At 26.5% G+C, this 18,194-nt stretch overlaps 1 protein-coding gene across 4 annotated transcripts in view; it reads right to left on the bottom strand.

Annotated features, from left to right (window-relative positions):
* Window positions 1–1,720: 1,720 nt before the first annotated feature.
* LOC129960065 (alpha-L-iduronidase-like) overlaps window positions 1,721–18,194 on the bottom strand; it is an 89,871-nt gene continuing 73,397 nt past the window's right edge. For 3 of the 4 annotated variants that reach the window (XM_056073128.1, XM_056073127.1, XM_056073125.1), the window contains 14 exons: window positions 12,950–13,090; window positions 11,174–11,364; window positions 10,930–11,023; window positions 9,670–9,880; window positions 7,848–7,948; window positions 7,559–7,637; window positions 6,155–6,422; window positions 5,374–5,437; window positions 4,867–4,961; window positions 4,350–4,480; window positions 2,833–2,955; window positions 2,687–2,757; window positions 1,941–2,053; window positions 1,721–1,843 (listed from right to left, as the gene is read on the bottom strand). In XM_056073128.1, coding sequence (XP_055929103.1) covers window positions 1,746–1,843; window positions 1,941–2,053; window positions 2,687–2,757; window positions 2,833–2,955; window positions 4,350–4,480; window positions 4,867–4,961; window positions 5,374–5,437; window positions 6,155–6,422; window positions 7,559–7,637; window positions 7,848–7,948; window positions 9,670–9,880; window positions 10,930–11,023; window positions 11,174–11,364; window positions 12,950–13,041 — 1,731 coding nt within the window. In that variant the 5' untranslated portion in view covers window positions 13,042–13,090 and the 3' untranslated portion in view covers window positions 1,721–1,745. The remainder of the gene's footprint in view (window positions 1,844–1,940; window positions 2,054–2,686; window positions 2,758–2,832; window positions 2,956–4,349; window positions 4,481–4,866; window positions 4,962–5,373; window positions 5,438–6,154; window positions 6,423–7,558; window positions 7,638–7,847; window positions 7,949–9,669; window positions 9,881–10,929; window positions 11,024–11,173; window positions 11,365–12,949; window positions 13,091–18,194) is intronic. The other variant, XM_056073126.1, reaches the window with a different exon arrangement.

Genomic DNA, 18,194 nt, shown 5'->3' with positions numbered 1-18,194 from the left:
TGTGTTTTGAAATTACACAAGTATTATTTAAAAAAAAAATCTCACATTTCTGAACTGTAGTTAGAGCATAAAGGGGACTAACAAGCTGCATCTCATATCATAACTATAATTCACAACATTTTAAAAGTTCACCAAACGAAAATTTGGAGCTGGCGTTCATGTTTATCACTAACTATGATCTTGCACCTACTATCATTCCATCGAAATCATAATTCAGTGAAAGCACAGTAGCCTCCTCTCTATAAGTAACATCTTCCAAATTAGATTTGAGTTAAAGTTGTTAATGCAAGAATCAATTACTATTCTATTTTGCTTATGTCATGAACATGCTTTAATTCGCATTTAAAGGGCATTCAAATAAATTTTGAATTAATTCATTTGTAAATCTGTACGTTTATCAAAATATTTTTAGAAAAAAATTCGACTACAGTCTTATATTTTATTTATGGGGAATGGGGATTATTTTTAACTCATCGCTAGTTAAAAAGTAGTTTTGGTAATTCACTAATTTGGTAATCAATTAGTTTTTGGTTATTCAATAATACAGACTAAACCAATTTTTAATTTTGACCAGGAAAAACTTATTTTTTTTCACTGAAATAACATTTATAGAACAGAAAAGAGCATTAAGTTTTAAAATTAGAGCCTTCATAATATAATATTGTTATAACTATTTTGCAAAAATATTACAGTATGATATTTCACAAAAAATGCAGAAATTCAACGTTTGAAACAAACAACAGAACACAATCGAAACATTTCCTAATTTAAAGAATTTATCCTACTATTAATAATATTGTTTCACTAAAAAAATTCATGCTTCACATATAAATATTATACAGAGCTTACCTGCTCAAGTTGTCATATTTATGCGCAACAATTACTAAGTCATTTTCAAAATTAATAATACTGTTATTTTGATGACCTAAATATTTGTACACCTAAAATAACATATGCAAGAATAACTGCAAATCAAATCAAGCAAGAATTTTATTTCAAATTAAATAAATGATTTGCGAAATCTCATACAATAATAATTCCATTTGATAAACATTCATTAAAAATACTTTGAGATATAACGAAAAAAACGGAAATATTTTTTAAGATAGGGGTTAAATGAATAAAAGCAATAAAATATCAAGATTAAATAATGTTTTAATTTCAAACTAATGTTTTAATTTAAAGCAAAAATAAAAAATCATTAATTGAAAACAACAGCTAATTATAAAATTGAAGTGATTTGTTACATGAATTTTTGAGCAAACATTTTCGTTAAATATATAATTTACTCACAAGTACATTCACAGCCTCATTACAAAGACAGTATGCACGCAAAACAAACAATTCCAAATCATGCTCAAATTTTAAAAAGAGGAACCTTCCATTTAATATAAGAGAATATTCTTAATTAAATTTAAAATATTTTTAAAGTACAAAAAAGATCACTACATAACCATAGGTTGCTATTAATTTGTTCCTCATTTGTATGACACTGCAACATAGAATTTTCTTTAGCATCGTCCTTTTTATCGAAAATGCTTAAATATTTAGCATCAAAATATCTTTTCAATAAAATTTTACATAAATAGAAACAACTTCCGTAAAAATGTAAAATTCTAAAAAAAAGTACATTTCTTGAAAAGTATTGAACAAATTCATCAGCTTTTTTTAAAATGTAAAATTGATATAAATGAGCACGGCTGTAAGAAATACAATCAACTTAATAAAGAATATACATTTATTATTCATCCTTTAAAATGAAAGATTTCCGAAGTAGGTCCACGTCTACCCCAGTAATCAACTGACAAAACTTTGTAAAATCCTTTAATACTGCAGTTCCTTTCTGCAAAATGAAAAAAATTATGAAATTGAGAAGAATACAGACAATATTTTAGACACATGGTCACAAATACTTTTGTAAAAAGAGGAATAGAACTTACTTTCATTAAGGCATGCATGCCAGTAGGAAGGAAACAACAATCTTTTTTTATTCAATTGATGATATGAGCCATGCAGATCAAAACTATACAAAACAATATATGAGGATAGACATCTGAAAATAAAATGTCAACAAATTTATTTCAAATACTAAGGAATAAATTAAAGTCAGAACAGAATTATACTAGAAATGAGTGGTGGCATGTTATTTTTATCATGAATAGTTTGATAATTGGCACAGAGCAGATAAATTTATTTGCCAACTGAAAAAATAAATGCAGAACCCCCCCCCCCAAAAAAAGCAATAACAAGATATTATAGATGGATTATTGTTTTCTTTTTGTGTGTGTATGAAGGACAATTTATTCGACGATAATGTGCCATGATCTTCAGTTTTTTTTTTTTTTTCGTATTTTAATATAGAATGACAAAAAAGTTGATGATGATAATACTAATGATAGTGATAAATATAGATCATGGAAAAAAAGAAATCGCAAAATAAAATTTAAAAGAACACATTATATATCTTTCCCTTGCATGGAATATTTTTAAAATATAACTCCTTAAAATATTTGGAAATACCAATTAAGAAAAAAAAAATCTAGATCATTTTTAAAGAAGTGGGAGAAAATAATTAAAGTTCGGAAAAATATAAGAAAGAAGACTTTTATACTACAAAAGACTATTTTTTGAACTTTAATTAATCATTAAATTAAGAACACAAATTTTTGAAAAGACATAATCTTACCTATTATACAAATCAGTCCATGATATCTGTAAAGTTTTTTTCCATATTTGCAAAAAACGCATATTTTTTACCTAGAAGATAATAACATTTACTAAAATGTCTATAAATTCTTCAGGACATTTATTCAGAACAAGTTAAAAACAAACCTTGTACAGCTTCTGAGGTCTTTCACATATGTGTATCAAAGTAATTCCAGGATTTAATACATTAAGTTTATATTTCCATAATGTGGAATCAGTAAAGTACCATGGTCCCCTCATATATGGTTCCTTAATTGGAATATATATATATATATATATATAAATAAAAAATTTACACAACAGTAGTAGCTTAAATTTAAGATTCTCTGAGATATAATTCTCTTTCAAAGAAAAAACTCTTATTTTTATTTCAATTTCGGATATTTCATTTATGTGTATTTTAAACCATAAAACAAGTTATATTTGTAAATAGAAATTTAACATTAACTGCTTCAAAAAACTGTTAATCCTTATTTATAAGATTTTTAGATTTTCATATTTTACAGACCAGATTTCCAACCTCTTTACTATTTTTTTCCCCTATTCACTAACAGTTCATCTAGAATATTGCTAGATTTTCTCCTTTTTATATAAAATGGGTGTAATTTTCTGGGCCTGAAATCATAAATCGAATTTCACAACAGGTTTCCATTAGTTGTAAGCCGAATATTTCATGATAAATTTGTTTATCGAAAGTTCAATGAGTTGTCTTTTACTGTATAATTACTTCTAGATAAATATACTAAATTATTTGATTTTCTATTCTACATCTTCTAAATATTATGGTAATAATGCTTCAACCTTTCTGAAGGAGAAAATATTACAATAACTTTATTGTGGGAATGAAAAAAATTTTTAAAGTCGGAACTGTATTCAAAACCTAAGATCATTTTCTTCAACAAAAAAAAAGCACTTTAATAAAAGTATTAAAATTTCAACGACCATAAATAAGAATATATTGTTTCAAAAGTTTATTATTGTTGGTTTAAAAGTTTCATAATCTTTTAAATATTTTAATAACAAAATTACTATTGTTGTAATAAGTTATTTTAATAAAACAATAACAGCCAGATTTTTCATTTTGTGAGGCGTATTATACACAAGGGTTAGATTCAATGAATTTAAAAGACTATTTCATATGCACTATTATATACATGAAAATACATAAAATATGGCATTAATTTAAAACATTAGAAAAAATCAATTATAAGCCTTATATATGTTCGTCTTCTTCCATCAAGCACGTTACATTATCCTTAAAAATTGAGATTTGACACTAATCATAGATCACTGTTATTATACTAGTGCTTAAGCAATTTAGTTTTAAAAAATTATAATAAAAATAAGCTTTCTATAAATTTCATAATTTTCTTTTGGTGCAAAATTAATGAAGGTTCCAGTGCATTTCAGTCCACTTTACAATAACTGAACCTGAATTTTATCAGAAAATGTCAATACAAAAATACTTTCTTTCAACAGCAGCAGCACATACAATGATGGTGAAAAATCAAGAGGCAAACAAAAAAATGTGGCACTTGTTGAGTTAATTAGGCAATTGAGTTAAGTGAAAAATAGGCAAACAATAAAATTTATATATATTAGATTTATTGTATTATTTTTATCAAAAAAAATTAACATCTAACCTCTTTGCTTTTCATAAGTGAAAAGTCTTGAACAGAAGGATAAGAAGGCATTCCAATGTTTTCCCACACTATATATGGATTTGATTTCCTATTATTTATTTCATGGATAGCCCATCTAGCAGATGTATTTCCTATATAACGTTAATCAATATTAATTGAGTAGAATAATCCCAATTTTTAGAAAAAAAGATGTTTATTTTTTCACCTTTATTAGCACACATAAAAGGTATCGAAAGATATTTGTACATTATAAATAATCAATTTGTCATCATTTTTATATTTCAAAAGACGTTTTAATACCATTTAATTCAATAATTCTATATTAAATAACAAGATTTATTATAAAGCAATGTTAAAGAATTCAAATTATTTTAGGTAAGAAATCTTCATTTTAAATCAACATCTGAGACAGAATTTTTTTTTTTTTTTTTCATTTTAAAATATACATAAGTTTTCCTTAAAAACATTTTTCAAGACTAAAGGAAGATACTTACGAGAAAAACAAACGCTCATTTACCTTTAAGGTAAGAAATATTCAAGTAAATATCCACATCAGCTACTGAGCCATTCTTATAAGTATCAGCAGAATTATACAAAAATATAGTGATTTCTCTAAAATGGAAAATATATTTTTTCTTTTCAAACGAATTAAAAGCATTTTTTTCGTAACTCTAAATATAGGGCAATTCATTTCCATAGTATTTGGACATTAAACCTTCATACGGGTGAGAATAATTCGGAAATAAATTTAATACCTTTAAAAAGTAAGGATAAAGAGAAAAACAAAATCAATATTATGATTTATGTTAGCTTGACATAAATAATAAAATATAATAAAAAATTCGATAAGACTAATTAGTATAACTCATAGATTAGATGTTTAAAAATAGCTATGAATTTCTTAACATTTTCAAAATCGTATTTATAGAAACATTTGAGTTTTTAAATAAGATAAAATGATGTAAAAGAATTGATAAATTTGCAAGAAAACAAATAGTTTGAAAATAAATCATATTTTACTTACCCCTGAGCAGCACAATGCGTTGCTATGGCACCAACATTGCCTCCCCAGTTATTAAGAACGTTTCCTTAATTAGAGAAAGGAGGATTAGTTATTATTCAAAAGATTAAAAATTGAATAAATTCTGTTAGTAGTCATTAACACTAAGGCTAAAATCAGGCTTTGACTGGCGTTTATGATTATGACATGGAAACTTTTTGCATCATCAAATATGGGGGTGAGAGTTCACATTAATGATTCACAAATATAGCAGATGTAATACTTATTTTTAACATTGACATCACAAGTAATTTCATGAACATTTGAAATAAATTCATAATATGCTGACTTTGATTCAATATTAATAATAAAGCACTTTTTTAGTAGGTATTCAACTACACAATCTCAATGATCTACATAATAAAAAAAACTCAAATGGCTACAGACGATGGTTATATTAAAAATACTTCCTTCTATAATTCAAAGAAAATGACATTAAATTAAAGCATATCTAAAAAGCTAATAATTTTTTTTAAAAATATTTCTAGAAAACTCATATTCAAACCATTAATTAATAAAATTACATAATTGTTCTGCATAAAAAACACCGGTCCATTAAGCCAAAGCAAAAGTTTATCAAAAATGCCTGAAGTATAGAAAACAATCGGGAAAAAATCATAATTTTTATTAAAAATAAATCAACAGTGTTGTAAAAAATATTAAAGGACGCAAAAAACATTTCTAATAATTGGTGAAACTAAATAATTAAAATACAGAAAGAAAAAACAATCAAAATGATACATACCACCACCATTAGTCAAACTAATAGATAAAATATCAGGGCATATTTTGCTTAGAAGTCCAAATGCAGCATAAATAGGTTTTCTAATAAATTCTACATATTTTGGATAAGTATTATTGAGTTGAAATCTCGCTAACAATGTTCTTTCAGTAAACTGATTAGGAAAGTAGCTCAGGAAAGCATTGTCATTGCTTAAAAGATTGAACTTAACATCGTTGACTAATTCTGATCCCTTTTCCACATAGTAAAAATATATATGATTCAGTATGATCTAAAATAAGAAAGGCAAATGTAAAAGATTTTAAAGTATCTGCAAGTGACTCGAAATGCAGTTCAAAATATTTCTTTAGTCAGTATTTCATCAACTGAATCTAGTATACTTATAACAAAATATAAAAATGAATACGGAATTGAAAATTCAGAACTATCAAAAACCACTGTTCTTCAAACTACTATGTGAACGCAAATATAATCAGAAATATACGAAAATTAAAACTGTACATAATTTTCCTAGTTAGACTTCAATCACAGGTGCATAGATCGTTTTGATGGGATTTCACTGTTTAAGTGCAGTTCATTACAAATCTATAAAGAGAAAACATTTCGATACATATTATCGATCATTTATGTCTTCAAAATTGCATGCAATATGATATTCTCTCTCAATAATTGTAATATCAAATTAAAACTTTTCTCACTGCATCATGAATACGGTAAACTGACTTTGTGGTTTCGACAACAATTTGCAAATCTCCTTTGGTTGGGTAGAGAAATAAAAACTAATGCGACTGTCACAGATGGGGAGAAAATAAATTCATCAGTTTCATTTGCTGCATTTTTAGTAGAAGGGTTTCTTTTATTTTTATTTATTCAAATATTTGGATAAACGGAGTTCTCACGGCAGCTTCGAATTAGTTGATTTTCGCTTTCTTCATTATTTTGAATTATTTATTTCTAAAAAAATCATGATTTGCTCTAATAGAATGCATACAGATATAAATTACCATCGGATGTGCATGATGCAATAAATAAATCAAAAGAGAAGATTCATTTAAATATTAGAATAAGAAAAAAAAATTCATTTGAATGCCGTACATATTATAATAATGAATGAAAATCCAAGTTGAATTGAATTTCAAAATAATTTCTTTTTAACATTAAAACACTGTTCACACCTATGCAAGATTACGAGGCAAAAAATGCTTCCCTCGAAATTATAAGATTTTGAATTAACGGCCTTTTCATATTAAGAGATTTCTACATCATTCCTTCTCACTGTAAATCTTCTACAAGAAAAAAATTATGAGAAATTTTAATTACGGTACCATTTTAATGAGCATCTCATTTAGAAAATATAATGATTTAAATTACAAAAATCAATTTTTTAAATAACGAAAAATAAATCACCTTAATCACCATGGCTGCATAGGTAGAATCAGCTCTCCACCATTCAGGAAGGGACCAATTTTTCAAAGGATCAGCTTCACTACGAATGAACGACAGAAATAAATATAAATAATATAAAAAAGCCTCGCACAAAAGGAAAACTAACCTTTTGACATATTTCATTCTTTTCAAGTCAATTTCAGTATATATGATGAACAGTTCAGATGCAATATTTGAAAAACCTTTTTGCTCATAAATATTAATATATCACATTATTTATTAACAGATCTTTAAAAAAATGTTTACTCACTCATTGTAAAATGGTATGTTGATATAAGATGGAAAGTTAGACAAAATATATTGTATTGTTTCGACTTCTTCATTGATGATAAGATTTGAGCTACCATTACCCTACAAAAGGACTTGAAATTAATGACATCTACTTCTACATTCAATAAAAAAATAGTAAATTTTTATTTTCATGATTGGCTCTAACACTGAAATAAAATTCCAAAAATTGTTAGACATTTAACTTATACACTAATCATATATTTTATGAAAATAGTTTAAGCATAATGAGATTATATGATAAATCAATTTTTCAGAAGTATTAAAAAAATTAAAATTCAATGATTAGTATATTTTAAACCCCTGATGTTAATAAATTAATTTCAAATTCCATTTTAATAATTACGGACATGAACGTTTTCTTCTTTCATATTAATCAAAACATTCTACACTCTGCTTTCGATTATCATTAAAAATCAATTTCCTCAAAGTTTCCAACTAGGCAAAAAAAATCTTTTAAACATAAAGAGGAATATATCTATGCAGTATCGCTTGAAAAAAGAATTTTATAATTTAACTTCTCTCTTACAGACACAAACTTGGAGCAATAAATATTCATAATTCCAACGATTGAAATTTAAAAAAATAATCTTTAGAAGCTTAAAAAATTCAATAATTCCATTTCTTAATTTGATAACTTCGAACAGAAATATTATATTTATAATATTTTCAAGTCTTGTGGTAGGTACACAGTACTGATCATTATTATATTTACGACACTACTGGTATATAAAATGCTCGATATAATACCTTTTTACTCCCCCATATGTGAAACATATAGAAAGAATGTAATATAATCGTCAAAAATTCCATCTCGAGATTCTGAGCAATCTCCTTGATTCAGATGTTCCCGAATTTCAAAAACACATTTTTGTAATTTCGTGAATGTCTGCCTGTGGGTATGTTAACATAAAAACTGAGCAATAGAATGAACTAGATTAAACAAATTCGGTATGTAATTCCATAAACTTTTAATAAAATCTGTCAAGTGAAAGACTGCCTGCTGTCTTTTCCAGCTTATACGTACCCGATAACGCAAAAACAAAATGAGCAAAAAGATTGAAATTTCGTGCAAAGTTTTTGTACTAAAATTATTGATCTATATAAAATTTTGCACCAAATCAATCAATGAGAAGAAACAGTGTTTTAAAATGTGTAATAAATTCTCTGTGCCATGAAATGAAGCTAAAATAAAAATGCACCTATTTGCGAAAGTATGGAAGAAAAAATTCAGAAGTTTTATCATTTAAAATATTTTTGCTAATAATTATAAACAAACAGTTTTATACATCTAAGATCTGTTTTCAGTTAAATCATTTGTTGTTGATTTGTTGATAAGATGCCAATATGCTGTTATACTAAAATTAAACCCACTCTATGATTATGCTGGTAATAGGACAAACATAATTACTGTCAGTTTAATTATCAATTTCTTTGTCCATTATATAATTTTACTTGTATATGAAAAATTATATGCAAGCATTCATAATTACTTTAAATTAAGATGCAAGATCCACGAAAACTATTTATGAAACAAGAGAAATGAAAATGTACCCATGATTTTTAAAACATCTGCATAATTAAATTTCACTAAGAGGTCGTAATAACAGAAAGTAACGAAATACATAATACCATTTTACATCCCCACATAGACACATGATACTTCTGTAAAAGTATTATCATACATATTAATAAGTTCATTTGCCATGAAAATTAAAAAGTTTTAATATATATAAACATATATTTTACAGATACGCATAGAATAATTCAATATCTGGAGTTACCTTTTTATGAAAAGAAATAAAATCTAATCTAACATCCTTCTTCCCCGTGAAATAGTTTTTACCATGAGAACAATGATGTAATAAAGCCCAACATATTGGAGAATGACCTTTATTTGGGATTCGACAAGATCCACCTGGCCCTCCAAAACGAAGGCGTTTGTCAGCACTATATAAACCTTCTGAGCAAGCATCGTAATAATTTAAGAAACCTACAAAAAGATTTTTAAAAAATACTAGAAATAATATACCAATCCATGTTTGATTCTAAAACTGTTTGTAAAAGAATAATACCCTCGTATAAAAAAAAATAAGTAAGAAATAAAAATTTGGTTACAAGTTATAGAATTTACTCGTTATACAGCCGAAAGCACTAAACGTACAATCTAAATAATTTTAAAACCAAAACATAGTTCTGAAGTAATTGACAATGCCTCAAACCCAAACAAACAGGTTAAAAGATGCTTTAGTGTAAGCCATAACTCATACGAAAATAGCAGATAGATATTTTACATGCATTTATTCATAGAAATATTACAATAACAATTGTTTTGTTGTAAGGAAGAATTATGCTAAGGAAAGGGTGAGAGAGAAAGGAAGAAAAATCGGAAAATGTAAATTAATTTTGATATATTTACCAAATGAAAGCAGTTATTTATAGTATTTATAAAATGGGAAAGGAGCAAAAATTATACCATATTATTATTTATGTGCATATCGAAGATACATATTATAAAATTAGCGTAATTCAAAAATGTATAATTCTTATCCATTGAAATCTGTCGATGAAATTCCAAAGTAAACACTCAAGTATAATGAATAATTATTAATCCTCACTTAACAAGCATTACAACCTATCTCAGTTTTCCAAGCTTTACAGGAGAAAAATGGAAATTTTTTTCCAATCAACGAATAATGAAAATTTCTGCATTTTGTTCACATTTGATATGAGCATGATATAGGATATTCGCACCAAATGTGAAAGGAGAAAAAAAAATTCGTTACTGATCGTGAAAATTCAGTTTTTCCCCTCTCACATTTGTAAAACTTAAAAAATTGATATAGATTGTTCAAATTATAACAAAGCTCTAGGAGCTGAGATCTAAAAAAAAGTATAAAATAAGCAATCGTTAATTTATTCTTATTTGAATTATTAAAAATAAAACAGATTTTTAAGACGAATTTAGAAATGACAACTAATTATTTTAGAACTAGTTATCATTTATTATTTTAGAAATGATAATTAGTTTTAAAAACTTTCCTTGTATTGTGAAGTTTAGTTTATCAAAATCGTGATGATCAGGTTCATTCCATGTTTCAAAGTTCCACTTCATCACATAATCAATGCCAAACATATCTGAAAAAGGAAAATATTAAGCTAAAACAAGTAACTTATACAATATTAGAAGGGAGAAAATGTGTTTTATATACTAATTGATGTGTGTTTTATAAAATTTCCACAATGAAAAATAATAGTAAAAATTCTATAATCATTATTATCACAAACCTATGTAATGAATAGCCATCTTGTTTATTAAATCTTTCCATAAATATACTTGTGTTTCGTTTTCAAAGTCAGTGAAAAAATTTGAAGGGTTTCCCATCAACTCAAAGCCAGGTTGCAAATCATTTTCCCATAATAAATATAAAAGTTTATCAAGACGATTGAAGTCATATTCAACTTTGAAATCAGAAACTCTGAAATGAAAGAAGAATTTATTGTCACAACTAACGCTAGAAACATATTAACATAGAAGTCATATAATAAATGTATGTTGCATACAAATTGAAAACGAAATTAAATAATAGAAATTATTTAAAAATATCAATTACTGAACTTATATTTCTCAACAAAATTTTGTTTCTCTGAAAAAATATACAATATATACAGTTCCTATATACAGGGTGTCCCACAAGCTATACAGGGTCTAATATTTACAGATTCGGATAGAGCACGTTAAGACGAGTATTTTGATGTATAACCAGACTGTGATGTATAATTAGACTGTGACTAGACTGACTATTCGAGCGCCCTACATGCCATACATCAAAATACTCGCCTTAATATGTTCTATCCGAATCTGTAAATATTAGATGCTTCATACCTTGTGGGGACCCCTGTATATATATATATATATATATATATATATATATATATATATATATATATATATATATATATATATATATATATATATATATATATATGTAATGATATTTTAACTCTAATCTCAATTTAATTCATTTTCAAGATTTTATCTTAATTTAGCCCATAGTAACTTCATTCTAAAATATTCAATTATTTCGTGATCCAATTCCACTGTCTCTACTTAATTAATTCAAGAGAAGCTTTGTTAAATTGTTGAATCAGCTAAAATCTAACTTTCCCACACTACGCGTGAAGAGATAACATACCGCTGATCAAGCAAATTCTTTTTTAAAATCTCCCTGTGTTTCCCCTACCTTGTCCACCCGTGTAATGAAAATCCCTATCGAAATCTCATAATACATTAGCACTGTAAAGAAATATTTTCCCTATCAAAATCATAGGTTATATAAGACCAGGGATAAAATGTCCAAGAGCTTTTTCCTCATTCCTTTCTGTGTCGTTCTGTGTGCTTGTCGCTTGTACATATGCTTGCTTCTTCCAAATGAAATAAAACGACGTCACGAAATTAAAAGTATCTTCATTGTCTTCAAACTGCATCATGCTTCACAACAAATAATATTATATTATATATATATATATATATATATATATATATATATATATATATATATATATATATATATATATATATATATATATATATATATATATAAAACAAAGAATAATTACATTACATTGACAAATTCAAAATTATTTTAGAACATAAGATCTCTCCAAATCACATTTTTAGGATCACAACCATATATCATCCGTTTCTAATATCATAATACTGATTCTGATTTACATTTCCAACAATGCTAAATAATAAAACTAGAAAGAAAAAAGGGGATAATCAAACATATAACAATAATTTACACATTGATTAAGACTATAAAATATTTTAAAATGCCAATTGAATTAAAATATATTCACATAAAAAGACGATACTTTTATTTTTAATAATGTCCTTTACTAATTAATTTTATTAACTTTATTTCTTAAACATAAATTATTATTCAATCTATAGTAAGCTATTTAATTTCCAACAAACATCTATGTTATTTTTATAACTGTCCTAAAATATAAATGCTCTTTTTGAACATTTTAAGAGATTATGGTATTTAAAAATTTTACCTCATTTGTACTAAGTCCAACATCCAATGTATTCTAACTTGAGAGATTCCATTATGTGGTAGAGAACCAATGTGGAAGATATTTAACTTCATATCAGGCGATAACAGAAAGTTATAGGATTCTTCATGTGGATCTGGAGGGCTAAATTAAAACTGTTAGAAACCGTATTTTATTGTTGCTACAGAATATTTCATAGGATGCAGAATTTCTAGGAACAGTAGTAATTGGAAAATTCAAATAATAAATAGATTAGCAACCATCCATTTTACCAATAACTAGTCGATACGAATTTTATAACCTCCATAAGGGTTAAAAAACGCTATTTTTTTTATTTAATTTCAAATATGTAATTTAAAAGTAATCCATTTTCAAACAATATGTGTAAGAAATCCCTTAATAGACTGAGAAAAATTCTGTTCGAATTTTAAGTAATTCATTTATATTAAAAATGTTCCTATAATTACCTACTTTTTAATTTTATTTTTTATAAAAAAAATCGTAATTAAAATAATCCAAGTAAACTTATTTAAGGATTTTAAGTACAGAATATGAAATATTAGAGAATATATATAAAACCAAAATTGATGAATTTACCCCAAAATATATAAAAAAAATTCATAAATTAAAATTATCTATAAATCTATTAACTCCTAAAACATTAAATAAGATGCAAAGTGTCTACAACTGTTGCTATATTTTATAGAAATATATAAAATTTGTTTAATGAATAATGATTTTCTTACAATGAAATTAAAATGCGTTTTTCTAACAAATTTAAAAATGTAAATAAAATACAGCACGTTTAATTTAAATATTATGTAAAATGTATTTCATTATTAAATACATAAGATAGAATAGAAATACTTTTTTTTTTGGAATGTAACCTAAATGAACTTTTGGGATGTAATACTAAATTTAATTAAGTATATAATCAGGGATAGGGAAAACTGCCATAGAAAATACTATTTTGAAAAATCGCCTGTTTAAGAAATTGCAAACCATGTAGCAGAGAGCAAGTTTTTTTTTTTTTTTTTTTCTTCTTCTTTCCACTCGCCTTTTACTTCTCAATTATTTTATTCGGTACAAATTTTCGTTGAATCATAAGCACTCAAATTCTCAGTTAGGATTACGATGAAATGCCACATTTTTCTAAGCCAAAACGCTCAAATTGCTAAGACGACCCTGATGGAATGTGAAGAATTTTGATATGTACCCTACTTATTTATTATTTCTAAAATCTTTATCCATTCGATTTTGTCAGTGATCTTCATAAATCAAGAAGTCTTTCCTATCCTCCTTTCTCAAACTGAATCAATTAGAATATAATAAAATTTGACCAAGTGTTAGAAATTATATAGTATAAAATTCATATAACCTCTGAATAATATATTTGTTTTTAAAACAAAAATTCAGAAAGTTTGGATTTGAGAAACTGAAAAAATTTGGAATAAGTTTGATCTAAGGTTCTATACATTAAAAATGATTCAAAATTTATCATGTGCTAAATTTCGAAACGACTGGACATGATTTTACTAGGGAACAATAAAATTTTTAAAAATAATTGTTAATAGATGTTAAACGATATCTATCGCACATGGTCATTTCACTATCACATAAAATAAAAAAGTAATTTATACCAAAGGGTGGAAAAAAGTAAATTCCCTTAAAGAAAGAGTCATTTAGGGGATAACAAATGATCTTAATGAAATGGCAAATAAACAATAAAGGAACAACGCATGCCACATCTTGCAATAGATACATTTTTTCCATGGTTAAATTAAATTTTACTTTAATGGATGTTAATAAAAATCCTAGCATAAAGTGAAGTAAATTCGATCATCACATGCCTTTTAAATAATTTTATATAGTTTTCTCAATTTTAAAGCAGTGAAATAGTTTCAATAAAAGTGAATTTTTAATAAAGCTTTAGAACATATTAATAGCACACATCATTGAAGCCGGAAAATTTTAGTTACAAGCACATACAGTCAATATTCTGATACTCATACCTCCATGCTTTTCCGCATGGGCCAGGGAGCATTTATTTCGTCAAAACAAACATGAAATAAAAGGAATTTTTTTCCATTTGGGGCCCTTAAGAAATTCTTAGATCCTGTCAATTAAATCGGCAAGGTTTTTTTAAAATGAAGTGCCACTCTTGAGAGTTCAGTGAATTCTTCTCCATCTTTTAAAAACAGAAGGAAGAAACTTTTAATAGTTCCTTTCCTGTAGTTTACAATAGCTAAGAAAAAAAAATAAATTCGAAGTCAAATTTTTACAATTTCTAAAATAATGCTCTATAAACAACTGGCATTATCAGAGTATTTTCTGGTACCAGATTATGTAAAATTTAGAAAATTATCTGAATAGCAAAATATTTAATAATTATAGATGACGAAGACGACAGAGCCGATATCCTTTCCACCAAACGTCTTCATCAGATCAGCGGAAGAACTTAGTTTAAAACCCACATCAGCTTACTCACTAAAGGGTTTAGAGTATTTCAAAGATCGAAAAGAGAACGCTTGAGCTTCCATAGAAGTAACATATACCAGATCAGCATACAAGGTGGATGGATATTCGATGTAAACGAATACGGAACCTGCGACCCTGGTCTCAAAATCGAAACTGCTACAAGGCCATCACAGATCCTAGGATTGTTTTCAGAATAAATAATTGATAAATGATATACCAGCTACCAATTCAAATTCCGCAAATTTTAAAAGAAATTATAGAAAGCATAATACAGAATATTGAATATGTCAGGCCATCATGCCAAAAAAATCGAACACCGGAAATTACAAACAAAATCTGTCAATGATATTATAGCGCTATCAATTCATAATTCTAGTAAATTAAATAAATCAATAGTTCAAATACTATGACCTTCATTAATGTAATTAATCAAATGTTGAAGAGTTCTTCACTTACAATTCTATCAATGAAAATTTTATTTAATGCAAGAATTTTGGTAACATTTATTGCTTAGTATCTTTTACCGTGCTTTCCATTTTATAGTAGAACTTTAAAATAATTTCTATCACAGAACACTAAGATACAAAACATGCAGAGAAAAGGGAGGAAACAACCGTCACTCTGAGGAGTAACTATCCATCTCTTTTTAGTTTTAGGCGTTCAAAAATGTTGACATTTTATTAAAATAATTAACAAGTCATACTTCTTTTGTTACAGAGGCGTAAACCTAGAGGAAAACGTAAAACGTGCGAAGCCACTTATGTATATAAAAATGCTCTGGAAATCAGAGGGTCTACGATCTGGAAATCAGAGGGTCTAGAAAGTTCAAGACGGATAGAAACTGCGGAGTACTAATGTATATAATTGTATAAAATTTTTTTATTAAAGAATGTGCACTGGAGAAAAGAAATGAAAATGAATAACACATATTAACTGAAATTCATACTTTATTGATGTTTCAAGCAACGAGAAAACACTACATAAAATCTAAGACTTTTATTTGAACATAATTGAATATGTATATAGAAAACATAGATGTAAACATTAATGCGCTTTTCAAGAAAATTAACAGAAAATATAAAACAAAAAATGCATTTGTATACATATAAATATATAAAATTGAGCTATTAGATTTCTAAACTGACAATATGCAGCAATATAATATTATATAATTAAAACCACAATAAAAGAACGCATTTGTAAACATATAAATATAAAAAATTGAGCTATTCCATTTCTAAACTGACAATATGCAGCAATATAGTATTATATAATTAAAACCACAATAAAAGAACGCATTTGTAAACATATAAATATAAAAAAATTGAGCTATTCCATTTCTAAACTGACAATATGCAGCAATATAGTATTATATAATTAAAACCACAATAAAAGAATGTAATAATATACAAGAATGAAATGCACAATTACATGTTATAAATATACAGGGTGACTCAAAAAAATGGAACAAGATTTTATTTTCCTACATATTGTATTTAGGCATACATTTCCAATTACGCAGTTGAATGAAATAAGGTAGAAAATTCTATTAAAATACTTCGGCCTTCACAGAGATTGAAAGCAAAAACTTAAAATTAAATTTCTATACACCCTCCAGTTTAAAAGCGTCAATTAATAAAATGTTTGTCTTACATTCATCTACGCGCATAAAGTAACACATTTCCATTTACAGAAATATATATATATTTTTTTAATTTAAAGGAACTTATAACAAATTTAGATGGACAGGTTTATTTCAGAAATGTAAATCTATTCAACATAAGAAAATTGCCACATGCAAATATTTGTCTAATATATCATCCAATCATCACCTACTTCAAAAAACTTTTGCTAAATACCGATAATATTGTTCATCTTGAGTGGTCAAACGCTGACTTTATAAACAAGGAAAAATAAACTAAGTATTTAAGATACCACAAAGAAGACATGGAATGCCGCGCAGGAATTTGTTTTAGTAGGCAATAGGAGAGACATGAATGAAAATGCGTCTAATGGGATAGAAATCGAGGTCCGAGTCTAAAAAAGAATACTAGAAATGCCCTCCATCAATGGTGTCAACTTTTCTAGAAGTGCTAGTCTCAGAATCCAGAATAAAAATTCTTCTTATTATTATTATTCTAGACAGCTAAAAAAATCAGTTGAAAAAAGAAAACGAAGAAAAAAAGAAACATTTTTCCCCATTTAAAATGAGTACGATGGCTACATACGGATTTTTATTTTTCTCATATTCTTATTCAATATTAGAGTTTATTCTGGTTAACATATGAAGAAAAACCTCTCAACTCTGCTTTCGATCCAAGAACACTGAAACTGACAACACAAAGTACATTACATTCGCAGAAATTTGCCATCGCTATCAAAGAATTCCTGGGAAATCTATAATTTTATGGAACATTCGAACAACATCCAATTAAAACATTTTTTGTACTCGTTTCGTTGCAAACACTGATATATTTCATAGTTATTATAAACTGAAAATTTTAGTTTTTCGAAACTAGCATAATTATTTTTAGTTCAAGATGTCATCTCACTCGATGATCGTCGTCATTCTTCATCTAGTCATGGTAGTTCCCGTAAAGATAGGGAACATCTAAGTTCTTCCAAAACGCAGCACAAGCCGAAGTGTTAATAACTTAAAAATAGCTAAAATAAAAATAAAAAGACGATAAAAAAAATAAACATTTTTTTGAAGCTCTATACCGAATCTTCAACCCAGCCCAAGTCGATGTGATGATAGTGACCTACACAT

The sequence above is a fragment of the Argiope bruennichi genome, chromosome X2 (assembly GCF_947563725.1).
Source record: "Argiope bruennichi chromosome X2, qqArgBrue1.1, whole genome shotgun sequence".
NCBI classification, from domain to species: Eukaryota; Metazoa; Arthropoda; class Arachnida; order Araneae; family Araneidae; genus Argiope; species Argiope bruennichi.
This window is presented reverse-complemented; position numbering and strand designations above follow the sequence as displayed.